The 27,713-nt window shown below is 48.5% G+C and overlaps 1 protein-coding gene across 1 annotated transcript in view; it reads left to right on the top strand.

Moving 5' to 3' along the window:
- LOC147097670 (zinc finger SWIM domain-containing protein 5-like) overlaps positions 1-4,559 on the top strand; it is a 92,060-nt gene extending 87,501 nt beyond the window's left edge. The window contains exons 14-15 of the mRNA XM_085971667.1: positions 46-127; positions 1,380-4,559. Coding sequence (XP_085827793.1) covers positions 46-127; positions 1,380-2,242 — 945 coding nt within the window. The 3' untranslated portion in view covers positions 2,243-4,559. The remainder of the gene's footprint in view (positions 1-45; positions 128-1,379) is intronic.
- The last annotated feature ends 23,154 nt before the right edge of the window (positions 4,560-27,713 follow it).

Below are 27,713 nucleotides of genomic sequence, written 5' to 3'. Positions count from 1 at the left end.
CATCTGTGTTGTAGCTTGACTGTTGGATGTGCTTCCTACCTGCAGGTGATGAGAATGACTCTGTCCACGATGAACTGGCGGCGTCGCGAGATGGTTCGTTGGTTGGTGAGCTGTGCTACAGAAGTTGGTAAGTTGCAAGTGTGTACGCAGAACGTGCTTTTAACCCAATCCTGGAAGCACCCTCACTGGGATGCAATTCTGTGGCCAGCGCTTGTTTTCCAGTACTTTGCTCAAATGGCCACTCACGTGACCTTGGTGCTTATGGTCGTACTGTGCAACTAATGAGTGCTTCACGTTTGAGCCTGTTTCTGTCATGCCTGGCATCCGTGCATGTGCACATCCAGCACCAGTCTGGAGCAGGGGGCCTTGGCGCGCGCTCTCTGCTCTAATCAAGGGATGCTGTAATGAATTGTAACGGAGGTCAGCCAAATCTAGCCTGGAGCCTTCTCGTTTTGCCTCAGACAGATGCTACCTCTGAACCAGTGTTAGTTGTTTTTGAAGGAAATGCTTATGAGGAGATGCCTAGTTTGGCTGTCCATTCGATGGCCTCCTGAGAGGAGAAATGAGCTGCCTCCCGCAACAGATCTCAGTGGGCAGGTTGGTGTGATGTGTTCCATGGTCACAGTCACACTTCGGGTCGTCCCTCACCTTCCACTGGCGGAGCAGGTGGCTGCATCGTCCGCGCCCTGTGCGGACTCGGTTGAGTGCTGTCCACTGACTTCGAGGGAGGTCGAAGCCAGGGACCTCTGCTGTGGGTCAGCGATGAGTTGGTTCTTTATGTTGCATGCGCCCCACGATTCCCTCCATCTGGATAGTGGGTCGATACCAGTTGCAGGCATATTGGCTGCTGTTCCCCAGAACGGCGCTGTTGGCTGCGGCTCAGTGGGCAGCACTCTCGCCCTCGCGTCAGAGAGCTGTGGGTTCAAGTCCCACTCCAGATTCTTCAACACCTAATCCAGGCTGACACTCCCAGTGCACTACTGAGGGAGTGCTGCACTGTCTGAGGTGCTGTGTTTCAGATGGAAATTTTAAACCAAGGCCCCGTCTGCCCTCTTGGGTGGGCGTAAAAGATACAGCACTATTCGAAGAGCTGGGGTGTCCTGGCCAACGGTTATCCCTCGACCAACCTCAAAAACAGATGATCTGGTCATTTATTTAATTGCTGTTTGTGGGACCTTGCTGTGTGCAAAATTAGCTGCTGCGATTCCTACATGACAACAGTGGACTCCACTTGGCAACTACTTCATTGGCTGTAAAGCATGTTGGGATATCCTGAGGTTGTGAAAGGCGCTATAGAAATGCAAGTAGTGGAGCCGACTTGTATTTCAGCAGAAAACCCTCCAAATAACGTTAAGAAATCTGCCTCTTGTATCTTTCAGGTGTTTGTGCCTTGATGAATATAATGCAGAATTGGTATTCCCTCTTCACTCCAACTGAAGCGACCACAATAGTAGCTGCCACGGTAACGTCGCACGCCACCATTTTGCGCCTGAATCTGGACTACACCCAACGCGAGGAGCTGGACAGTTGTGCCCGGACGCTTGCACTCCAGTGTACAATGAAGGACCCTCAGAACTGCGCACTGTCGGCCCTGACGCTGTGCGAAAAGAACCACGTAGCCTTTGAAACCGCGTACCAGATCGTCCTGGACTCGGCCTCCACGGGGATGAGCTACTCGCACTTGTTCACCATCGCTCGGTACATGGAGCACCGGGGCTTCCCGATCCGGGCCTACAAAATGGCCAGCCTCGCCCTGTCCCACCTCCACGTCGCCTACAACCAGGACACCCACCCGGCCATCACCGACGTCCTGTGGGCCTGCTCCCTCAGCCACTCGCTGGGGAAGAGCGAGCTGGCGGCCATCGTCCCGCTGGTCATCAAGAGCGTGCAGTGCGCCCCCGTGCTGTCGGACATCCTGAGGCGGTGGACCATGTCCGCCCCTGGCCTGGCGGGCGTCCCCGGCCGGAGGAATTCCGGGAAGCTCATGTCGACGGAGAAGGCCCCCCTCTGCCAGCTGCTCAACGCCACCATCGACGCCTACATCAGCACCACGCACTCGCGGCTGACGCACATCAGCCCCCGTCACTATGGCGAGTTCATCGAATTCCTCGGCAAAGCCCGTGAGACATTCCTGATGGCTCAGGACGGGCACATACAGTTTACACAGTTCATAGACAACCTCAAACAGACTTACAAGGGCAAGAAAAAGCTCATGATGCTGGTTCGAGAACGCTTTGGCTGAAATTCAGGATTTCGCTTGTCCCAAGTCTTCCTATGTCGCAGCGAAGTCCTTTCTATTTTAAAAGCGAGAAAGAGGCGCCGACCTACCAAGTCATTCCACACGCTCGCAGTATTGACGCAACCTCCAGATAGAAACTATTAGCCGACCTCCAGGAGGTTGGCCCCGTGGGGTTTTTTATTGGTCTGCGAACCCGCCGTGGGTGGAGCTTTTAATAATGCCCTCCGCCCTCGGGGATTTTGCCAGGGGCGGAAAGGTGCTGCTGCTGCTGAGAATCCGGGAGCGCCCGTGTTTCGGTTGGGGGGGTCGGACTGGGATGCGAATGCTAAACTTGCAAGGCTCAGGGCCTCCAGTCATTTCACGGACCTGAGTGTTAGTTGTATGCTTTGTTGCAGTTACTTTGTGAAGCGATTGTATGCTGATAGAAGGTGTTCTATTGCAGTACCTGTTTAGAGGTGGTATACCTGTAATATTTTAGTTTGGGGCTGGGTGAGGGGCGGGGGGGGCGCTGTTAAATCCATGAACTTTGTGTGTATTCTCCTTTTGGATGCCTGACGGTTAAATGATTTAAAATGGAGTACTTCAACCTATCCTTCCACCAGAAGGTCTAGAGTGGTGGACTGTCATTCGGAAGAGTCTTATGTGAATCTGTGCTTTGGTGGGATGTTTATATAGAGGTCCTACGTGAAATGAGTTTGGTCAGTCCCCCATTCTCTTCCCTTTATCCCCCCACCCCTCCTTTCATGGGCCACGACAGCAAAACAACTCACATTTTAGCACCGATTGACGCGGAATTGATCACAGCCACCCTCGGGAGAGTGTAGCCGTGGCTGGTGCTGGGACACCGGGGTGGGGTGGGGGGGAGGTGTGGCACAATTGCACCCAGTTTGGTTCAGCCGAAGGGGTGCTCTGCCGAAGTTGTGGTGTGCCAGAGCCGGGCAGGGAGCTTAGTTTGGAGTCTCTCGCTCTATCCTGCACGTGTCTGACCTGAGAATGTGATGCTGACACTCGCTGCCAAAAATGGAGCTGTTCCATTCCCAAGCACTGCAACTTCCTCCCCTCAGACTTCACTCAATTATCAGAATTTTTTCACAATCCAACCCATTTTGGATGTTGCTTGAATGTGTGTATATATATATCCCCCTCCATAAGGTTGGGGACTGTGGCTGGGTTATCTTTATGGGATCACCATTAAGCAAACCTCCTTTCCTGCCCCCCCCCCCCCCTTTTCTTAACCACCATTTTCCCCATAGAGGCCATTTGAGGTTCATGGTACATCTCAAACCCCTAAAGCGTGATCTGTAATTGCAGCGGTCCCCATCACAAATCAAAAGGCTATTCACGTACCAGACTATATTGCAGGTCTGTGGAGTACTAACCATTATTTTGTTTTCCCCCCCGCCCCTGTTTAAGGTGCTTAAGGATTCTGTTTATTATTTTTTGCAGTATAACGCCCCTGTAAAACACTTCAGAAAATGTGCAGAGCAGTCTAAAATGTAAAAAAAAAATGATGCTGTAGATTTTAGTTTCTCAACGATCCTGTCGCGAGGAATGCCGTCTCTGAAACGCTGTGTGGTAGTTAGAATGCATGTGGGAAGTACCTTGCTAGTCTGTCTTGCAGGGCAATATGTGCAGGGAATCAAATTCCCTTTGTGGTATTCTCAAACCCCCACCCACACTCACCCCCCCCCGGGCTTAAACCCTGCTGAACCGCACGGCGACAGCGACCAAATAAAAACCCCAGGCGACCTGGAGACTCCAGCGGATTACCACAAGTTACCGACTATACCAAAATCTCCTCTGACATATACCTCCTTCCGACGCTCTTGCGCTCTCTTTGTGTGTGTGTGTGTCTCTCTCTCTCCTCTCTCTCTCTCTTGCCAACAAACTCCTGCCAAACTTGAATTTAGAGGGAAAAAAAAAAGATTAAAAAAGACAATAAGCCATTCTGATCAGGCGTGTGGTTTTTGGTAAACCTGTGTGCTGTGACTGAGCCCATTCTCAGGGAAGAAGGAGGAAACGTTTTTTGTAAATAGTATTTTATTTGTCAAATTAATATGAAAAAAAAAGTTTAAAAGAACCTTTTAATTTATGGACTATGTGTAATACAGTACTTGAATTTCTTTGGTGGGCAAGCAGAGTGTCATCCTTAATTTTTTTTTTTGATGTATTGCACAGCTGTACGGACAAACTTAAACAGCTGCTGGTCAGTTTAATTGCTCTTGATTTTTGTACAGTGTATCCTCAATTTTTTGTTAAATATTTATTGAAGTTTGTAAATGGTTTCACTGTTGAGAAATAGACCTATTAAGATGATGAATTGCTGTGTGTGTGTTTTTTTTTGTTCATGCCCATCTCCTACATTGAAATGCGTGTTATGAATCGCTTTCTACAGGAAACTTTCGATTTACCGGCAGCTAAAATAACTAGAAATCTCAGTTAACCGGCAAAATTCAGGAGTAGGTTCAAGTAACTTTTATTACTTGCCTTCCTCCATTTGTTGCTGTGCAAGGGTGTGGCTGCAGCTGTTGCTAAGCTACAGAGACGCTTGGAACTTCTGGCCATTGTTCTGAAGCCAACAGGGTTTGTTGCTTTATACGGAGCTCTCAGCTCCGTATCTTTTACTATAGCGTTCGGTTATCCGGAATTTTTGATGAACCGGCACCACGTTGGTCCCGTCCGTGCCGGATTTAAAAAAAAGTTTCCTGTACATTGGGGAGACCAAACGCAGATTGGGCAACCGCTTTGCGGAACACCTCCGTTCAGTCCGCAAGCACGATCCCGAGCTTCCGGTCACCTGTCACTTTTTAAAAATTCTCCGCTCCACTCCCACCACTCTGTCCTCCGCCTCCTCCACGATTCCAGTGAGGCTTGAGGAACAGCACCTTGTCTTTCGATCAGACACTTTACAGCCTTCCGGTCTCAACATTGAGTTCAACAATTTCAGACCATAACCTCTGCCCCCATTTTTTCAGACAGCTGTTGTTGATTCTGCTATTCCCATTTACACCTCCTCTAAACCCATCTTTTTTGTTTCTTTACTTGCCCCCGTTACCATCTCCTTTTGCCTCGCACCAGCGTCCCTTTTGTCTTTTAATCTCTCCTGCCTTCCACCCTATCACAGACCGCCCCTTTTGTTCTTTCCTCCCCCCCCCCCCCCTTTTCCTGCCTCTGTACTTGCATAAAACCATCTTTTTCCAGTTCTGATGTGAAATGTTAACACTGTTTCTCTCTCCACAGATGCTGCCTGACCTGCTGAGTATTTCCAGCATTTTCTGTTTAAATATTTTTTTTCCATCTGTGTCCATTTACCACAAGATAGTTGAAGAGGGCCTGTCGGCCCATCTTGACTCTTCTATCCCCCAAATCATGGCATCCAACTGCTAAATGATTCCAGGTTTTCATTTCCACTATACTTTCAACAACAACTTGTATTTATATAGCACCTTTTTTAAAGTAGTAAAACATCCCAAGGCGCTTCACAGAAACATTATAAAAGAAAATTTGACAGAGCCACAAGGAGAAATTAGGGCAGGTGACCAAAAGCTTCGTCAAAGAGGGAGGTTTTAAGGAGCGTCTTAAAGGAGGAGAGAGAGAGGCGGAGAAGTTTAGGGAGGGAATTCCAGAGCTTAGGGCCCAGGCAGTTGAAGGCACGGCCGCCAATAGTGGAGCGATTTATAATCGGGGATGCTCGAGGCCAGAATAAGAGCGCAGAGATCTGAGGGTTGTGGAACTGGAGGAGGTTACAGAGATGGGGAGGGTCGAGGCCATGGAGGGATTTGAAAACCAGGATGAGAATGTTTTAAATCGAGGCGTTGCTTAACCGGGAACCAATGTAGGTCAGCGAGCACAGGGGGTGATGGCTGAACGGGACTTGGTGCGAGTTAGGGCACAGGCAGCCGAATTTTGGATGACATGTTTACGTAAGGTAGAATGTGGGAGGCCAGCCAGGAGTGCGTTGGAATAGTCAAGTTTAGAGGCAACACAGGCATGGATGAGTCCATTGTCTTGCACGCACTGAAGCACGTTACTGATTGTTTCTCTGACGACCTGTTTTGTCCTACTCATTTAACTCTGAAGAAGCAATTGGATCTACCTCCATACTGTTTACTAGTCACTATATTAAAAAAAAAAGTAAGGCTGGAGTCCCAAACTCTGTGTACTGATATTAGGGATTAGCCTTGCGCCCCTCACTGAACCATTTTCAGGGCTTCAGTGTCTCGTCTCCACTCATCGAGAAATGTGGGTGAAGTTCAGTAGGAGCGAAGGCGGTGAGGTGAATCAAAATACAATGAGGCAGTGTATAGGTTGGTGAAGTTGGAGCAACAGATATTAAACTCGAGCAGTGAGCATAGCACGAGTGAGAAGCGCTGACTGGTTTTTGGATGGGCACTCGACGATGAGTAGAGCATCACGTCTATCAGTGAATGAGGCCAAATTTGATACCTGGCGTGTTTTAGACTGAGGCTTCTTGCAAGCAGATTTAAACAGTAGGGGGAAGGAAAACCAGAAATGCATTCCCTTTTAGGATGCTTAATGTGGAGAATGACCAATCCTGATCAGTGGCATTGCTTGCCGTCTGCAGAAGGCTCCGCAGCTCACCGTGACCTCTACTGAAAGCAGGAAAATCTAGGCTTAAACTCTCTGCCACTTGCCTCTGACTTTTTTGTCCCTATTCTTTACTTTGGTGTCAGCTGTGTCTCCGCACTCTCTCTCGCCTCTGAGTCAGAAGGTCGTGGGTTCAAGTCCCCACTCGAGACGTGAGCACAAAAATCTAGGCTGACTCTCCCAGTGCAGTGCTGAGGGAGTGCTGCACTGTCTGAGGTGCTGCCTTTTGAATGGGATGTTCAACCTCTCGGGAGGATGTACAAGACCCCACTATTTCAAAGAGGAGCAAGGGCGTTCACCCCGGTGTCCTGGCCAATATTAATAAATGCAAGTCTTTCTGGGTTGCGGCTGACTGCATGTTGGGACTTGGTGCAAAGCTTTTTGTGAAGTCTGCCCTGGTCATCTCCAATGTATTAACCATTCCATAGGCACCTGCCAACCTCTATTATCTCATTCAATCTTGTCGGCCAAAACAGGGAATGTTAGCAGCTATGTGGACACCAAGCCCACTCCTGCTCTCATTCAGTGTCCATAGACCCCCACTTTCCCCAAGAGTCATTATTTCTCCAGACCCCTCTTTTAGTGCGGCGAGTGAGGTTTCTCTGCGCCACCCCACATGCAGAATAGCGGGTGAACTGTGCTAAATCTTAATCGTCTGAGCTAGGACTCTGGGAATGAACGGAATTGGCATTTCAAACGGAAGAATTGCTAAGAACTGGAGAAGGTTTCGAGTTGCAAAAGTGCCATGCCTGTGTTTGGAGGGAAGGGTCCCAGAACTTGCTGAATCCCCTGCTATTCACTTGTGCACAACACTGGGCTGGGCTCTGGCTTCCACAGAGCATGTTCGATGTGGAGTTCTTGCATGCTACTCTGCTGCCCCCTTGTGGCAATAATCAGGTATAGCATGAATGGGCTCTACTCCCTTTGCTTTTTGTGGTATATATCAATGATTTTAGACTTCAAATCAAAATCAAATCAACTTTTATTGTCATTGTTAGTGCACAAGTGCAGTATAACGAAATGTAGGCTTGCAGCTCCCGAGAGTGTACATTTGGATTAAGACATTTAAACATTCAACATACATTTGGCTTGTAATACATTAACATAACCATAATAAAGTGCATTGGCAGATGTGCAGGCTTTAGAGTTTATTTGTGGAGTTCAGTAGGATGACAGCCCTGGGAAAGAAGCTGTTCCTAAATCTGGTCGTACGGGTGCGAATGCATCTGTAGCGTCTCCCAGATGGCAGGAGGGCGAACAGACTGGTCTTTGATGATGGTCCGTGACCTCCGTAAACAGCGTTTCTGGTATATGTGCTCTATGGTCGGTAGCCGGGTGCCGGTAATGCATTGGGCAGTTTTGACTACCCGCTGCAGGGCTTTCCGGTCATAGTAGCTACAGCTGCCATACCATACTGTGATACAGTTCGTCAGGATGCTCTCTATTGTGCAGCGGTAAAAGTTAGAGAGGATCAGGGGTGACAGGTTACATCCCTTCAGCCTCCTTAGGAAATATAGGCGCTGCTGGGCCTTCTTCACCAGAGAGGAGGTGTTGAGGGACCAGGAGAGGTCTTCTGTGATGTGGACTCCGAGGAACTTAAAGCTGTCCACCCTTTCCACCACAGCCCCATTGATGTGGATGGGGGTGTGACTTCCGCCTTTAGACTTCCGGAAGGGGCATGATGCAGGGGGCATGATTAAGAAGTTTGCAGATAATACAAATATTGGCCGGGGTTGTTTTCTTTGGAACAGAGGAGGCGGAGGGGAGATTTAATTGAGGTGTATAAAATGATGAGGGGCTGGGATAGAGTGGATAGGAAGGACCTATCCAGCAGAGGGGTCAATAACCAGGGGGCATAGATTTAAAGTAATGGGTGGAAGGATTAGAGGGGAGTTGAGGAGAAATGTTTTCACCCAGAGGGTGGTGGGGGTCTGGAACTCACTGCCTGAAAGGGTGGTAGAGGCAGAAACCCTCACCGCATTTAAAAAGTACTTGGATATGTACTTGAAGTGCCGTAAACTACAAGGCTCTGGACCAAGTGCTGGAAAGTGGGATTAGGCTGGAGAGCTCTCAGCCGGCACAGACATGATGGCCCGAATGGCCTCCTGTGCCATAAATTTCTATGAATGCAATGTGAGGTTAAATCTCCAGTTTCTATTCTGGCAAGTTCGGTATATTCCTAATTGCCTTGAGCTTGATTCAACCGAGTGGCTCGTTCTCACTTAAGAGGGGCAGTTAAGAGTCAACCACATTGCTGTGGGTCTGGAGTCACCCATCGGCCAGACCGGGTAAGGGCGGCAGATTTCCTTCCCTAAAGGACATTAATGAACCGGTTGTTTTTATGACTATGCAGTAGCTTCATGGTCATTTTTTACTGATACCAGCTTTCTATTTCCAGATTTTGTTAAGACTGACCTCAAACTGTCATGGCGGAACTCGAGCTGCAGTTAGAGATTGCGAAGTGTTGTTAGAATAAAGGGGTGGTTAGCGTAGATAGCTCTAGTTGAATAAGGATGGGCCCAATCGGAGGTACTGCCCTTCGGATGAAACATTAAATTGAGGCCCTCATCGGCTTCTAATGGCTCATGTGGATGTTCACAATCTTCCCCCCCCCCGGCCCACTGAAGATTTCTGGTATAAATAGTTGGCGCACTGGCCAACTTTTCTCCCTCAACTAATCACCGATCGTTCATCTCATTGCTGTTTGTGGGATCTTGAAGTAGACTAAATGGTTGCTTTGTTTTATCACATAAGCCACTGCGCATCAACTAAGATTTGTTGTACGGGGCTTTGAGAGGTTACAACAACTTGCATTTGTATAGTGCCTTTAATGTAGAGAGAAATGTCCCAACTCCCAAGGTGCTTTGCAGAAGTGCAATTGGACAAAAATGGCTGCCACAACAAAGGGAGGGGTGACTGAAAGCTTGGCCAAAGAGGGAGGTCTTGGAGAGAGGGGGGCAACCGAGAGATTCGAGGAGGGAATTCCAGAGTGTTGGGCCGAGATGGCCTCCAAAGGTGGGACAAAGGGAGTTGAGGAATGCACAAGAGGCCAGAGTTGGAAGAGCGCAGAGTTCTTGGAGGATTGTAGAGCTTGAGTGTTTATAGCAATAGGGAAGAAGCGAGGCCATGGAGGGATTTAAACACCAGGATGAGAATTTTAAATGAAACCTGGAGCCAAAGCAAGTTGGTGAACAGAGGGGTGATGAGTGACCGGGACTTGGTGCAGGATAGGATACAGGCAGCAGAGGTTTGGATGTGTTCCAGTTTATGGATGGTGGAGTATGGAACGCTGGCTTGGAGAACATTGGAGTGGTCGTAACTGCAGGTTGACAAAGGCATGGATAAGGGCTTTAGCAGCAGATGGGTTGAGGCGGAGATGGGCAATGTTCAGAGGTGGGAGTAGGTGGTCCTTGTGATGCAGAGGATATGAGGTCAAATAGGATGGCAGGATTGTGAATAGTCTGGTTCAAGCTGAGACGGTGGCTGGGAAGAGGGATGGAATACGCTGGCTTCGATCTTCCTCGATTTTAACTGGAGCAGATTGTGGCTGATGCAGCGTTGGATATCAGGTGATCAGTCTGACAACACGGGCAGTGGAGGGACGGAGAGAGGGGATGGAGAGGTAGAAGAAGCAGACGCTATGTCTTTGGATGAGGTCGCCAAGGGGCAACATGTAGATGAGGAAAAGGAGGGATCTAAAGGATAGATCCTTGGGAGTCTCCAGCGGTAATGGTGTGGGGGCAGGGAGAGAAACCTTTTGCTTTAGATCCTCAGGCCCCATTTGGACGGTTTGAGAGTGGAACCTCGCCAAGGCAGTCTCTCAGCTGGACAATGGAGATGTGTTGCAGGAGGATGATCTGATCAATAGTGTCAAAAGGTTGAGGAATATGAGGAGCTACCACAGTCACTGGATATTATTTGTGACTGATTAGGGCTGTATCAGTACTGAACCGATTCAAACACAGAGTTGCGGGAAAGATGGTCGGGGTTTTAGAAGACTAGATGTAATGCGGTACTATATAAATGTTAATCTTTCCCCTTTGGATACTGACATTTCCAATAATTTTGTGATTAATGAAATTGGAAAAAACTGGCAATGGCACAATATTTTGTGACTGGTTCATCTGAGGGGATCAATCGAGCCAAACCTGGACAACTTGGTAACCTGTCAGACAGATGACTTCTGGTTCTTAAATTGGTTTTGGATCAGTGGTAGCACTTTATCCTGAGTCTGAAGTTCATGGATTCAAGTTCCACTCCTGAACTTAGGCACATAATCTAGACTGGGCAATCTTGTCCAATGCTGTGGGAGTGCTGCAGTGCCAGAGGTGATGACCTTTGGCTGAGACGTTAAAGCAGAGATCTCGCCTGCCTGCTCAGATGTAAAACCATGGGGCTTCTTCTTAGGCAGTCCCTCAGAACCAAGGATGATTTGCTTCCACACTAAAAATGAGTTCTCAATCAAATCAACTTTTATTGTCATTGTTAGTGCACAAGTGCAGTACAACGAAATGTAGGCTTGCGGCTCCCGAGTGTACATTTAGATTAAGACATTTAAACATTCAACATACATTTGGCTTGTAATACATTAACATAAACATAACCATAATAAAGTGCATTGGCAGGTGTGCAGGCTTTAGAATTTATTTGTGGAGTTCAGTAGGATGACAGCCCTGGGAAAGAAGCTGTTCCTAAGTCTGGTCGTACGAGTGCGAATGCATCTGTAGCGTCTCCCAGATGGCAGGAGGGCGAACAGACTGTGGCTGGGGTGGGTAGGGTCTTTGATGATGGACCGTGACCTCCGTAAACAGCGTTTCTGGTATATGTGCTCTATGGTCGGTAGCCGGGTGCCGGTAATGCGTTGGGCAGTTTTGACTACCCGCTGCAGGGCTGATGAGTCCAATGTGGGACCTACAGTCTCTGTCACAGGTGGGGCAGACGGTGGTTGAAGGGGCGGGTGGGTGGAGTGCTTGGGTTGACGTGCGCTTGGCTTCCGCTTGTTCCCGGCGAAGAGACTCGAGGTGTTCGGTGCCTTCCTGGATGCCTCTCCACTTTGTGCGGTCTTGGGCCAGGGATTCCCAGCTGTCGGTGGGGATGTTGCACTTTTTCAAGGAGGCTTTGAGGGTGTCCTTGAAGTGTTTCCTCTGCCCACCTGGGGCGCTCTCGCCGTGCCGGAGCTCTGAGTAAAGCGCTTGTTTGGGAGTCTCGTATCGGGCATGCAGATGGTGACCCGTCCATCGGAGCTGATCGAGCGTGGTCAGAGCTTCGATGCTGGGGATGTTGGCCTGAGCGAGAACACTTGACATTGGTGCGCCTATCCTGCCAATGGATTTGCAGGATCTTGCAGAGGCAGCGTTGGTGGTACCTCTCCAGTGCTTTGAGGTGCCTGCTGTACATGGTCCATGTCTCTGAGGCATACAGCAGGGCGGGTATCACGGCTGCTCTGTAGACCATGAGCTTAGTGCCGGGTTTGAGGTCCTGGTCTTGAAACACTCTCTTCCTCAGGCGACCGAAGGCTCCACTGGCACACTGAAGGCGTTGTTGGACTTTGTCATCGACATTTGCCCTTGTTGACAGGCTCCCGAAGTATGGAAAGTGGTCCACATTAGTGGTACCTCTCCAGTGCTCCTGCCCCCGCCACACAGTACTGCCCCACGATTATCAAAATCCACGACAAAGCCTTGGACAGCGTGGACCACTTTCCATACCTCAGGTGCTTCTTGGAGGCAGAGCGGGGAGTAGTCGCGGTGTCCTGGCCAACACTCGTCCATCACCAAAGCGGGTTGAGTAATCCGTATTGTGTGATGTTGCTGTGCATCAGATAGCTGCTGGGTTATTCGATTTTAAAAATAAGTGACTATCCTTCAGAAAGGAATTTGTTGGCTGTGAGGTGCGTCTGGATATTGCTTAGGGGTACCCGGAGATGTGAAGGATGCCATTCAAATACAAGTTGTTGTTGTTCTAGGTGGTACAAACCTGGAAGTTTCTGTTGAGAGAGTGCAGGAAAATGATACCCAGAATATAGTAAGTTGCACAACTGAGAGAATGTGGAACTCGCTACCACAGGGAGTGGTTGAGGCGAATAGTATAGATACATTTAAGGGGAGTATATGATGAAAGGAATCGAGGGTTACGCTGATAGTTAGATGAGGAAAGACAGGAGGAGGCTCGAGTGGAGCATAAACACCGACATGGACTGGTTGGGCCGAATGGCCTGTTTCTGTGCCGTATATCCTATGTAATCCATCTAATTCAGCAAAACAGGATGAGGGAGTGCTCTCAAATCTGTGGTTAGTTTACAGCACAGGACACCATTGTGTCCTGCATTACGTTGCCAGGAGGCTAGGTTGTCCTCGCTGTTCACCTCTGGGTAAGGTCCCAATGCAATCCATGCTGTTGAACAGAGTGAAATGGCAGGGGAGGGGTGGTGAGCTTCTGATTCCTTACTAGGTAGAGGGGTCATAATTGGGCTGGAACATCCTGGGCAGAATATGTGCAGCTGAGGAAGGTCCACCTGATGACTTCATTACCTGTATCTGCGCCGGGAATGATTCTAGATTCTTGGCTTACCCTACCTGGAAGTCTATTCAAAGGACTGATCATTCTGCAGATGTGCTTCCTGACATCAGTCATGAACTTGCCTTCTACCAGTTTGTGTCTATTTCTCCTTGTCCTGCAGCCATATATCAATTCAAGTTAGTACTACATTGTATTTACAGCACAAACAGGCCATTCGCCCCAACGGGTCCATGCTGGTGTTTATCCTCCCACCCCTCTTCTAACCTTATCGCCATATTGCCTTCTCCCTCATGTTTATCTCGCATCCCCTTAAATGAATCGATGCTATTTGCCTCGACCACTCCCTGCGGTAGCTGTGGTTAACATTTTCCGTTCCATTAGTTTATAAATCTCTCTCTAAGGTTTCTTCACACTCCTATTTCCTTTCAAGGCTCAACTGTAAAGTTTTATCATCGTTCCTCCGCACTCAGCCCTCCAGTACTAGGGCTAAGCACCTTCTCTGCACTGTTTCCAGGGCTTTGTGAGTTCCATTATGCCTTGGTGAAAGACCATCTGACCCGAGCACTTTAACAGTTGGGTACAGATTGGCAATACAGCTCAACATCCCGTTAGCTTTATTAATCGCTTAATCTATTTCTGTTTCTTCCCTCCAACACCCGTCACACGAGGGCGTCTCCCATTGCTTTCCTCTGGTATTGGCCGTCTTTCAATTGGTAGCGCACTCTCCTCTGAGTCAGAAGGTTGTGAGTTCAAGTCCCACTCCAGAGACTTGAGCACAAAAATCTAGGCTGACACTCCCAGTGCGGCGCTGACGAGCGCCACGCTATCGGAGGTGCCGTCTTTCAGATGAGCCGTTAAACGAGGTGGACGTAAAAGGTCCCACGCCACGATTTTGAAGAAGAGCAGGAGCATTCTCCCGTGTCCTGGGGCCAATATTTATCCCTCAACCAACACCTAAAAACAGGTTATCTGGTCATTATCACATTGCTGTTTGTGGGAGCTTGCTGAGCGTAAATTGTCTGCTGTGCTTCCCACGTTACAACAGTGACTACACTTCAAAAAAAATACTTTATTGGCTGTGCAGCACTTTGAGACATCCTGAGATTGTGAAAGGTATAAATGCAAGTCGTTATTTCTTTCCAACATACATATTATGTTGTTTAATCTGCTGCCACTTGTTGTGTTGTTCTATCCACTTGCAAATACAGATTCTTGGTTACCCCCACCTAGTTTAGTGTTATCTGCAAATTTGAACAAATTGCATTGCATTTCTGTATACAGGTCGCTCAATCTCCAAGTGCACCCTTTTTTTCCCCCAAGAATGGCACGGTTGGTGTTTTGGAACCAGACCGCCTGCCCCTCAAAGGACTGAAGCAAACTGAACAGCGGGAGGGAGTGGGGGAGACAAATGATGAAGTTGCGTAGCCAACCAGTTTGAAGATCTATTGGGCATCGGTGTCCGCTGTGGCTCAGTGGGCAGCACATTCACCTGAGTCAGAAGGTTGTGGGCTCAAGTCCCCACTCCAGAGACTCGAGCGTGTAAATCCAGGTTGACGTTCCAGTGCAGTGCTGAGGGAGTGCCGCACTGTCGGAGGTGCTGTTTTTCCGATGAGACGTTAAACTGAGGCCCCCGTCTGCTCTCTCGGGTGGACGTAAAAGATCCCGCGGCCACTATTTCGAAGAGGAGGAGCAGGGGAGTTATCCCCAGTGTCCTGACCAATATTTATCCCTCAATCAGCATCACTAAGAAAACAGATGATCTGGCCATTATCACATTGCTGTTTGTGGGAGCTTGCTGTGTGCAAAGTAGCTGCCGCGTTTCCCTACATTACAACAGTGACTCCACTTCAAAAAGTACATCATTGGCTGTAAAGTGCTTTGGGACACCTCGTGAAAGGCGCTATAGAAATGCAAGTCTGTGTCTTTCTATGGGATTGTCTGGGTACTTTCATTGTGCTAATGCCTGTAGGCTGCTGAAGCACAGCTCTCGTACAGCAGCTGCAGGGAAAGTGTGAAACTGCAGCCTCTCGCCAGCAATGTTCGATTGAAGCTGTGCACTCGTTGAAGCGTTTCCTCTGCCCACGTGGGGCTCTCTTGCCGTGCCGGAGCTCCGAGTAGAGCGCTTGTTTTGGGAGTCTTCTATCAGGCATGCAGACAATGTGACCCGTCCATCGGAGCTGATCGAGCGTGGTCAAAGCTTCGATGTTGGCCTGAGCAAGAACACTGCCGTTGGTGCGTCTATCCTGCCAATGGATTTGCAGGATCTTGCGGAGGCCGTGTTGGTGGTACTGCTCCAGTGCTTTGAGGTGCCTGCTGTAGATGGTCCATGTCTCTGAGGCATACAGGAGGGCGGGTATCGCTACTGCTCTGTAGACCATGAGCTTAGTGCTGAATTTGAGGCCCTGGCCTTGAAACACACTCTTCCTCAGGTGACCGAAGGCTGCACTGGCACACTGAAGGCGGTGTTGGACTTCATCATCGACGTCTGCCCTTGTTGACAGTGGGCTCCCGAGGTATGGAAAGTGGTCCACGTTGTCCAAGGCCTTGTCATGGATTTTGATAATCGGGGGGCAGTACTGTGTGGCAGGGGCAGGTTGGTGGAGGACCTTTGTCCTCTATATGTAACAGTCAAATTGCGGACGGGTTTAACTGTGTCATATTGTGTCGATATAAATGACCCTTGCGGAGGGGTTTGTATTTTAGGGTTGTTAGCCTGATATAAATCATAGGGATTTATACTGGAGAAGTAAGTGTATGTGTGTGTGATAGATAAACGAACGAATCAAAAGTTAAGCCAAAACCCTGGGCCGTGTGTATTTTGTTCTTGCACACAGTTCTTGGACGTCAGGATTTATAACGGGGGACCGGTATCGGAGAAAACCCCTTACAGACCAGTTGGGCTGAATGGCCTGTTTCTGTGATGTACGTTCTATGCCATTCAATGTGCAATCTTCTCCAGTCATCTGATTCTAGTCTCCTGTGCATTCCCCCTCCTCTCTCCACTCGACCGTCAATGGAAAAAGACTTCACCCACCTCGGCCCTACACTGTGGCATTCCCATCCCCCCCCCCCCCCCCCCCAAAGCCCCTTTGTGTTACTACTTCCGTTAGCCCCGCCACGCTCCCATTTAAAAGCTTTACTGAAACACATCTCTTCGACCAAGACTTCAGTCATTCAGCTTTAAGTTCCTCGGAGTCCACATCACGGAAGACCTCTCCTGGTCCCTCAACACCACCTCTCTGGTGAAGAAGACCCAGCAGCGCCTATATTTCTTGAGGAGGCTGAAGGGATGTAATCTGTCACCCCCGATCCTCTCTAACTTCTACCGCTGCACTATAGAGAGCATCCTGACAAACTGTATCACGGTATGGTACGGCAGCTGTAGCTCCCATGACCGGAAAGCCCTGCAGCGGGTAGTCAAAACTGCCCAACGCATTACCGGCACCCGGCTACCGACCATAGAACATATATATCAGAAACGCTGCCTACGGAGGGCACGGTCCATCATCAAAGACCCTACCCACCCCAGCCACAGTCTGTTCGCCCTCCTACCATCTGGAAGACGCTACAGATGCATTCGCACCCGTACGACCAGATTTAGGAACAGCTTTCCCAGGGCTGTCATCCTACTGAACTCCACAAATAAACACTAAAGCCTGCACATCTGCCGATGCACTTTATTATGGTCATATTTATGCTAATATATATGTACAAATGTATGTTGAAATGTTTAAGTGTCCTAATCCAAATTGTACACTCTCGGGAGCTGCAAGCCTACATTTCGTTGTACTGTACTTGTGCACTAACAATGACAAAAGTTGATTTGATTTGATTTGATTCCTCCTAACCCTTCTGCCAAGGCTAGGCCCCTGCACCTCCTGTACGAAACCTTGGGATACTTGCCCAGGGTAAAAGCACTGTATAAGTTTACGTTTGGGTGACTGATGCCATCTTTCAGAAGTTAGGGCAAGGGGGTCCTCAGGATGTGTCGATATTTGCAGAGGGTTTGCTGGGAGTATGCCAACCTTTCTGAGGGCCCTTCGCAGACACTAGTTTGAAAACCCACTGATGCTGCTGTACAGGAACTGAGGACAACAGGGGCTTCAAACTATCATAAGAACATAAGAAATAGGAGCAGGAATAGGCCACTCAGCCCTCGAGCCTGCTCCGCCACTCAATAAGATCATGGCTGATCTTGGGCTCAAAGCCACTTCCCCGCCCGCTCCCCATAACCCTTCACTCCCTTATCTTGCAAAAATCTGTCTATTTCCACCTTAAATGTATTTAATGACCCAGCCTCCACGGCTCTCTGGGGCAGAGAATTCCACAGATTTACGACCCTGAGAAGAAATTCCTCCTCATCTCAGTTCTGAAAGGGCGACCCTTTATTCTGAAACTATGCCCCGAGTTTCTAGATTTTCCCAGGAAGGGAAGCATCTACCTTGAAGAGCCCCCTCAGTATCTTATATGTTTCAATAAGATCACCTCTCATTCTTCTAAATTCCAATGCGTATAGGCCCAACCTTTCCTCATAAGTCAACCCCCTCATCTCTGGAATTAACCGAGTGAATTGTCTCTGAACTGCCTCCAATGAATGAAAGCTGCCACTAGAGGGTGCTGGAATCAAGGAAGTAACTTTTTAACCAGAATCTCCTTGGTTGCTTGGCCCTTGCTTTGAATAAGTCAAGCCAGAGAACTCATATAGTTCCAGCTTCCCGCTGTAGGACAGCGATCTCGCTTCTTGAAGTTAAATGTTAAGATTGTAAGACATGTTCCATAGCCTCCATCTGTGGCTCTATAGATGAGCACTTGAAACGCCATAGCATACAAGGCTATGGACCAAGTGCTGGAAAATGGGATTAGAATAGACAGGGCTCGATGGCCATAGAAACATAGAAGATAGGAGCAGGAGCAGGCCATTCGGCCCCTCGAGCTTGCTCCGCCATTCAATGAGATCATGGCTGATCATCCAAATTCAGTACCCTGTCCCTGCTTTCTCCCCATATCCCTTTAGCCTTAAATATATCTAACTCCTTCTTGAATATATTTAATGAATTGGCCTCAACTGCCTTCTGTGGTAGAGAATTCCACAGGTTCACCACTCTCTGGGTGAAGAAATTCTTCCTCATCTCTGTCCTAAATGGCTTACCCCTTATCGGCGTGGACACGATGGGCCGAAGGGCCTCTTTCTGTGCTGTATAACTCTGACTCCCTGGGCTTTCTGTTTCACATCCACTCTGTGTAAAGTTAAATCGGAATGGGTTGATCACATTTTCCCTGTTCTGAGCTTGATTCAATGGCACCCCCCTTAGAATTTCTGGTCGTGATGCATAAAATGAGAGCATAATGGCATTGTTGATCTGATGAAGGGTCACTTTCGAAATTTGAGCTGATCTTCTTACAGCTGCCTTGTGTCTCTGGCACTTTTTTGTTGTTAGCCGTGACTCAGTGGGCAGCGCTCTCGCCCTGCTGGGCCAGTAAGGGGCAGGTTCAAGCCCCACTCCAGAGACTTGAGCACCTAATCCGGGATGTGATGCTCCCGGTGCGGTACTTGAGGGAGTGCTGCACTGTCGGAGGTGCCGTCTTTCGAAAGCGACGTTAAACCGAGGCCCTGTCTGCTCTCTCGGGTCCCGCGGCCACTATTTCAAAGAAGAGCAGGGGGAGGTCTCCCCGGTGTCCTGGGGCCAATGTTTATCCCTCAATCAACATCACAAAAAAAAATCAGATTATCTGGTCATCATCACATTGCTGTTTGTGGGATCTTGCTGTGCGCAAATTGGCTGCCGCGTTTCCTACATTACAACAGTGGCTACGCTTCAAAAAGTACTTCATTGGCCGTAAAGTGCTTTGGGCCGGCCTGAGGTTGTGAAAGGAGAGATGTGAATAAAAGTTTTCTTTTAAGTTCCCCAAGCAAATAAATGGGCTGAATGAAGAGCGAATCTTTTTTTGATGGTGTTGGTTGAGTAAGGAGTGATGACGAGGGCGTCGGAAGAACTCGCTGCTCTTTTGCTTTTCATGAACGGTGACTCGGGATGTCTAACGTCTGCGGGGAGGAAAGAAACACGGAAGCGAAAGAGTGCAGTTTGTGGGGAAAGTCCCCAAGTGCTGAAGTCTCCCCTCTGGGGCTCTAAAGAGGCGCGAGGGAGCAGCCTGGGCCCCCCCCACCTCACTCTTCCATTTCCCTCCCTCCCCACGGCGAGACTGGGAATCGCCAACGTGCGAGGGAATGCTTGCCCAGACCCTGATCCTGGCTGCACACCCATGTAGCTCCGTCGAAACCCGGCCTCCTCCAGAGAGCAGCGGAAGCAGAGGGTATAAAGTAGGGAGGTTATGCTTCAGTTATACAGGGCATTGGTGAGACCACATCGGGAGTACTGTGTACAGTATTGGTCTCCTTATTTAAGGAAGGATGTAAATGTGTTGGAAGCAGTTCAGAGAAGGTTTACTAGACTAATACCTGGAATGGGTGGGTTGTCTTATGAGGAAAGGTTGGACAGGCTAGGCTTGTATCCGCTGGAGTTTAGAAGAGTAAGAGGTGACTTGATTGAAACACAAGATCCTGAGGGGTCTGGACAGGGGGGATGTGGAGAGGATGTTTCCTCTTGTGGGAGAATCTAGAACTAGGGGTCACTGTTTAAAAATAAGGGGTCGCCCACTTAAGACAGAGATGAGGAGAAATTTTTTCTCAGAGGGTCGTGAGTCTTTGGAACTCTCTTCCTCAAAGGGCGGTGGAAGCAGAGTCTTTGAATATTTTTAAGGCAGAGGCAGATAGATTCTTGATAAGCAAGGGGGGGTGAAAGGTTATCGGGGGGTAGGCGGGAATGTGGAGTAATCGGATCAGCCGTGATCTTATTGAATGGCGGAGCAGGCTCGAGGGGCCGAGTGACCTACTCCTGCTCCTAGTTCGTATGTTCGTAAACATCACAGCCGCCACACGGTCCCTCGAGCGAAGGCGGGGGAGATCACAATGAGAAAAATGTGTTTTTCAAATAACATGACGTCTTTAAATATCGTTCTTTTGATCACGGAGGGGGGAAAAAAAGGGAGTTTGCAGCTGTCTAAACAGTGCTTCAGATAAGCCAGCACAAATAGAGGAGTCGTTTCAGAGTAAAGGCAGGGGGGAGGTTCTCGTTCCCTGATTGATGTAGTCCCAAATCCTCTCCTTGTATGTTCTCCCTCCCCACCCCCACCACCTACAGTAAAGTCACTATTTTATTAAAAACCCTTGTTTTGTTGTAAATGCACACTGCTGAGATCTATCCAGCACCCTGTCCAAATGATGCCAGCCTTGGTGTGATTCTAGACCGTGAGCGAGGGACATTGAAGCCTCAGTGGATGCCCACCCAGTATCTGGAGCAGCCGCCAGGGCGTGACCATGAGGAGCAGGTGTCTTGTTTTGCACACTTTGTACAAAAATAATAAATTGCAGGACAACGGAGTACAGGAGACTTTGGTTTATCCGGAGGTTGTATGTCCGGAAACCTCGATCTACCGGCAGAAATCAGGAGCCGTTTTGTTAGTTTTTTTTTTCAACAGTCGGGCTCCGGAAAGTCTCTCTGAAGCTGTTGCTAAGCTACAGAGACGCTTCCAAGGTACGGGCCGACTGTTTAGAAGCTGTTGCTAAGCAACAGTGTTTGTTGTCAGATACGGAGATGAAAACCTCCGTATCCTTCAACATTAGCGCTGGAGTGTCCGGCAGTTTTGATAGATCGGCAGCAGCTCGGTCCCGTCGGTGCCGGATATCACAAAGTTTCCTGTATTACAGTTTAAACTTTTATGAAGCATCAGGTCTGTGATCTTGAACATACAGTATGTGGACAAGATGGAGTTAGGACCCCTTACAGATGCCTGCAGGCCAATGACAACTCAGCATGTGATCACATGTGAATATAATAGGTATTCCTCACAGATGCCTGCGGGCCAATGATAATTCAATATGCAAATGTTACAGCAGGAGTCCGGTCTGATTCTTCTCAGCACTCTTCCTCCTCCCCTCCCCACCCACACTTCCCACCCAAGCTGAGGTGAGTCAAGAGCCCCCCCCCCCCAGATCCTGTCCCCAGTTGAGGTCCACTAACTCAGCACAGACCAGGGATCAGATCTGAAACTTACCCGCTCCATTCGGCTGCTTATCTCCCTCGGGCACACCGTAACCTCGCCACTCCCTCTTTATCTATACTGCACATTACCCAATAGGATTCTGAAACCTATTAATCTATTTTGACATCTCAGCCGTAGAGTCAAGAAAAATCTCTGGAATTCCCTTGGGAATACGCCCAAGGCTCCAGTGTTCTGGGTAAATATTGTCCAGGCCGATCTGGGCTTGCTGCTGTTCAACTATTTGTGGGTTTCAGTGGATTGCGCTCAGTCTGGTGCAGGAGGTAGTTGCCCTCGCACGGATGTAGCAGTCAGGGCCGCCTAGCTCTCGCACGCACAGCAAGCTCCCACAAACAGCGATGTGATAATGACCAGATTATCTGTTTTTGTGATGTTGATTGAGGGATAAATATTGGCCCCAGGACACCGGGGAGAACTCCCCTACTGCTCGTCGAAATATTGTCATGGGATCATTTACGTCTGCCTGCAAGGGCAGACGGGGCCTCGGTTTAACGTCTCATCTGAAAGACGGCACCTCCGACAGTGCAGCACTCCCTCAGCACTGCACTGGGGAGTGTCAGCCTGGATTTTTGTGCTCAAGTCATTATCACATTGCTGTTTGTGGGAGCTTGCTGTGTGCAAATTGGCTGCTGTGTTTTCTACACTCGTGCAGTGAGGGGTGTTCTCTGCACATGTCTGGAATGGTGCAGGATGGCTTCTGCGTGCTGTCTCGTCCCTGGCGTCTGAATACCGATGATAGCTTTAGCCTGGAGAGCTGTTTTTAGTATGTTAATAAGACAGGTGCTGTAAGTAAACTCGCCATGATACTTAGCAACTACAACAGAGATGAAAGAGGCTGTATCGTTAGCTGGCTTACCTACAAGGCCCGAGATGATGACAGGTATCAGCCATGTTGATTGATTTGGTTTGTCTTGTGGTTTCAATCTTGTCTCCTGATGAAGAAGTCTGACTTTCATGTAGGTTATAGTTCCACTATTGGTTGCTCAGTGCCAGTTGTGGCTCAGTGGGCAGCACCCTTGCCTCTGAGTCATTGAAGGTTGTGGGTTCAAGTCTCACTCCAGAGACTTGAGCACAAAAATCTAGGCTGACACTCTGAGGGAGTGCTGCACTGTCGGAGGTGCCGTCTTTCAGATGAGATGTTAAACCGAGGCCCCATCTGCTCTCTCAGGTGGATGTAAAAGATCCCATGGCCACTATTTTGAAGCCGAGTAGGGAAGTTCTCCCCGGTGTCCTATATTCAAGAAGGAGTTGGATATATTTCTTAAGGCTAAAGGGATATGGGGAGAAAGCAGGGACAGGGTACTGAATTTGGATGATCAGCCATGATCTCATTAAATGGCGGAGCAGGCTCGAGGGGCCGAATGGCCTACTCCTGCTCCTATCTTCTATGTTTTTATGTCCTGGCCAATATTTATCCCTCAACCAACATCACTAAAACAGATTATCTGGTCATTATCACATTGCTGTTTGTGGGAGCTTGCTGTGCGCAAATTGGCTGATGCGTTTCCCACATTACAACAGTGACTACACTTCAAAAAGTACTTCATTGGCTGTAAAGCGCTTGGGGACGTCTGGTGGTCGTGAAAGGCGCTATAGAAATACAAGTCTTTTCTATTTTTCACACCCTCTGGTACCTCACTGAACAGATCATTCTTCTGTGAATGTAGACAGCCAGTGTTAGCAGGCAAATCCAGTCTTGTACCCGTTCGATGGCCACCCAGCTGCACCTTTCCAGCAAGATTCTGTTGATTGTGCTCTCCTCCTCCCGAGGGTTGCCAACTCTAGTCGGCCGTGTACCTGGAGGTCTCGTCACATGACCTCCCGCCGCGAACCGCCCCGCCCCCTCACACACTCCCGCCATTGGTCCATCCTCCGGGCGCACCGCCTTCCCACGGCCAATTGGAACGGAAACAGACTCTTTGTTACCCAATTGGATTCATCTTGACCGTTGGTGAAACAGCCATTTCCCCCCCATCTCCGACATTTATATAACTCGTAAATGAAAATGTAAAAAAAAAACACAATTTTGTTCAGCGTCGCTGTGATTTTTTTTCCCGGATTTTTGCTCACGGTAGTTTCCTTGAGATTAATCTGCAATTTCTGGAGACTCCAGGAGGGGTTGGCGACTTTAACCCTCCCCCAAACCCTTGGGGACTCCTGAGGCCAATTGTAACAACCATTACGATAGCAAAATACTGCGGATGCTGGAAATCCGAAATAACAACAGAAAACGCTGGAAAAACTCAGCAGGCCAGGCAACATCTGTGGAGAGAGAAATAGAGTCAACGTTTCAGGTCGAAGACCTTTTGCCTGGCCTGCTGAGTTTTTCCAGCGTTTTCTGTTATTTTGTAACAACCATTGTACGGCCTTGATTGAGATCACACCAGGGATCGAACCTGTGGCCTTCTAGTACTGGATGCCTTGAGTACTAGAGCTCAAGGAGGGGTACCTTCATCCAGTAGGCTATCGAGGAAGCAGTGAAATTTGGGATGGTTCTTGATCGTGTCATATTCGGGAGGGTGGGGAAAAGGGGGAAAGTCATGTTGGTTCTTCAGAGGGAGTCTGAAATCGAAGGTTTGCCTCCACTAACCAAACTCTTGTACAACTGCTAGCTGCTGTTTCAAGAATGGCATTGAGTTTGCTGCCTACCCCACTTGGAGAGTGTGAACGAGCACCGAAAGAAGCGAGGCGAGCAATCTGGTTGAACATGGAGGAGGAGATAAAGGGCAGTGTTGACACCTCGGGAGCTGTCATAGAACTTTAGTCCTTGTTCTCCTTACCTGAGGAAGGATATACTTGCCATAGAGGGAGTTCACCAGACTGGTTCCTGGGATGGGGGGATTGTCCTATGAGGAGAGATTGAGTAGACTAGGCCTATATTCTCCAGAGTTTAGAAGAATGGGAGGTGATCTCATTGAAACATACAAAATTCTCACAGGGCTTGACAGGGTAGATGCAGGGAGGATCTCTTACTACAGAAAGCATCAACAAACATGCCATACCACACAACCGATCCCGACAGGATCTGGCCTCTGTATCACCCCTCCTTTTTATTTAATTAGGATGGAAGAAGCCCAAGGCGGAGATAGGCCAAGCAGAACCTTTTTGCTTCCCCCCCACTTGAGCAAACCAAGGTGATGGGTTGAGGCCCATTGTACAGGTCATTGACAAGGTCAAACAGAGTAGGACAGAAGACAATATAAGGCAAGCTGTGTTGGGTGAGACCAAGCCTGGATTTGGAGATCACAGGAGAAAGGCCAGGGAGAAGGTGAAAAAGACTCTCTAATGCATACAAAATTCTTGACAGGGTAGATGCAGGGAGGATGTTTCCCCCTGGCTGGGGAGTCTAGAACCAGGGGTCACAGTCTCAGAATAAGGGGTCGGCCATTTAGGGCTGAGGAGGAGAAATTCCTTCACTCAGAGGGTGGTGAATCTTTGGAATTCTCTACCCCAGAGGGCTGTGGAGGCTCAGTCATTGAGTATATTCAAGACAGAGATCGATAGATTTTTGGATATTAAGGGAATCAAGGGATATGGGGATAGTGCAGGAAAGTGGAGATGAGGTAGAAGATCAACCATCATATTGAATGGCGGAGCAGGCTCGAGGGGCCAAATGGCCGACTCCTGCTCCTATTTCTAATGTTCTTATTATGTTCTAACCATAGAATTTTAAGCACAAAATGAGTGTACGTCCCATCATGCATATGGCGACTCTCTGAATGATGAATCCATCGAGTCCCATTCCCCTGCCCTTTCCTCAAACCCTTTAATTAAAAAAAAATAATATTTATCTCCTTCCATTTTAAAAGCTATTATGGATTCTATTTCTTTGACTATTGCTGGTTGGGCATTCTTAACAACCCTCTGCATATATATAAAAAAAATATCCTCCAACACCTCTCTATTCTTTTAGTGGTCTTATGCCTTCCAGTTACTGACTCACTGACCAGCGCAAATAGATTTTCCCTATTTACCTTATCCCTATTTATCTTGGCTTCGGCTGCCTAGGCCCTAAGCTCTGGAATTCCCTCCCTAAACCTCTCCGCCTCGCTACCTCTCTTTCCTCCTTTAAGACTCTCCTTAAAACCTGCCTCTTTGACCAAACTATTGGTCACGTGTCATAATAATGTTGTCTGATAACACTCCTGTGAAGCACTTTGGGACAGTTTACTATGTCAAAGGCGCTATATAAATGCAAAGTGTTGTTATCAAAGCTCTCCATAATTCTGTCAGATCACCGATTATCTTTCTCTATTCTAGTAAAATAAATAAGCCCCAAATTTTCTAGTTTCTCTTCATGTTTTATGTTCCTCGGAGTCCACATCACGGAAGACCTCTCCTGGTCCCTCAATACCTCCTCTCTGGTGAAGAAGGCCCAGCAGCGCCTATATTTCCTAAGGAGGCTGAAGGGATGTAACCTGTCACCCCTGATCCTCTCTAACTTTTACCGCTGCACAATAGAGAGCATCCTGACGAACTGTATCACAGTATGGTATGGCAGCTGTAGCTACTATGACCGGAAAGCCCTGCAGCGGGTAGTCAAAACTGCCCAACGCATTACCGGCACCCGGCTACTGACCATAGAGCACATATACCAGAAACGCTGTTTACAGAGGTCACGGTCCATCATCAAAGACCCTACCCACCCCAGCCACAGTCTGTTCGCCCTCCTGCCATCTGGGAGACGCTACAGATGCATTTGCACGCGTACGACCAGATTTAGGAACAGCTTCTTTCCCAGGGCTGTCATCCTACTAAACTCCACAAATAAACTCTAAAGCCTGCACATCTGCCAATGCACTTTATTATAGTTATGTTTATGTTAATGTATTACAAGCCAAATGTATGTTGAATGTTTAAACGTCTTAATCTAAATGTGCACTCTCGGGAGCCGCAAGCCTACATTTCGTTGTACTGCACTTGTGCACTAACAATGACAATAAAAGTTGATTTGATTTGATTGATTTTTGATTTGATTTGATGACTGAAGCCTCCCATCCCTTGTATCATCTTAGTAAACCTCTCCTGTCCCCTCTCCATGGCCTTGACATCCTTCCTGAATTAGGGAGAATGGATAGAGGGACCGAAACAAACTCAAACAGTGGGTGTTGGCCGCTGGGTTAGGTTTGTATCTGTCACAACACAGCCCCCTTCTGCAGCGACGGATATTATTCCTCCTCTTGGGTTCTGGTGGAAGTTTTGCTAACCTCTTGCAGCTGAAGAGCGATACCTCTCCGCCAATCCAATCACGGTGCACCAATCTATTTGCAAACCCAGTTAAATGTCTTTCAGACCACTTGGCAAAGTGCCTTTAATACAGTGAGTGAGCCACACTCTGCCAACACAACTCAATTGGCAGGAGTGTCCTCAGTCTAACTCGGGGGGAAATGAGCAGGGCTCCGACTGCTGGAATGTTATCCAGAGACACATGTTAGAAAACGTATGTGAAGTTTGAGTGAGGACAGGCTCTGGTGTCCCCTGTAGTCACATAGCCTGGGAACCATCGTCATCTAAGCTCCCACATGACAATGTAGCGGGCGGTCCGTGGGCATTCACAGCTGTACCCCAGTAAGAATTTCCGAAATAAAAACAGAAAATGCTGGAAATACTCAGCAGGTCAGGGCAGCATCTGTGGAGAGAGAAACCGAGTCAACGTTTCAGGTCGATGACCCTTCGTCAGAACTGGAAAAAGCTGGAGATGGAACAGGTTTTTAAGCAAGTGTAGGGGCAGGGAAAGGGGGGAGGGGAGGAAAGAACAAAGGAAGGTCTGTGATAGGATGGAGGGCAGGAGAGATTAAAAGACAAAAGGGATGATGGTGCGAGGCAAAAGGAGATGGTAATGGGACAAGTTAAGAAACAAAAGATGGCTCTAGATGAAGTGTAAATGGCAATGGCAGAATGATCAACAGCTGCCATGTGAGAGAGAGAAGAGAAATGGAAAAAAAAGATAGGGGCCGAGGTTATGATCTGAAATTGTTGAACTCGATGTTGAGTCCAGAAGGCTGTAAAGTGCCTAATCGAAAGATGAGGTGCTGTTCCTCGAGCTCAGGGCCTCGGCAGCTGAAGGCACGGCCACCAATGGTAGAGCGATTATAATCAGGGATGCTCAAGAGGCCAGAATTAGAAGAGTGCAGAGATCTCTGAGGGTTGTGGGACTGGAGGAGATTACAGACATGGGGAGGGTCGAGGCCATGGAGGGATTTGTAAACAAGGATGAGAATTTTTAAAA

Source organism: Somniosus microcephalus, chromosome 31, assembly GCF_052327205.1.
Source record: "Somniosus microcephalus isolate GS21.2 chromosome 31, FLI_Smic_1.0, whole genome shotgun sequence".
Taxonomy (NCBI): domain Eukaryota; kingdom Metazoa; phylum Chordata; class Chondrichthyes; order Squaliformes; family Somniosidae; genus Somniosus; species Somniosus microcephalus.
Note: the sequence above shows the minus strand (reverse complement) of the source record. Positions and strands in the feature narration are given on the sequence as shown.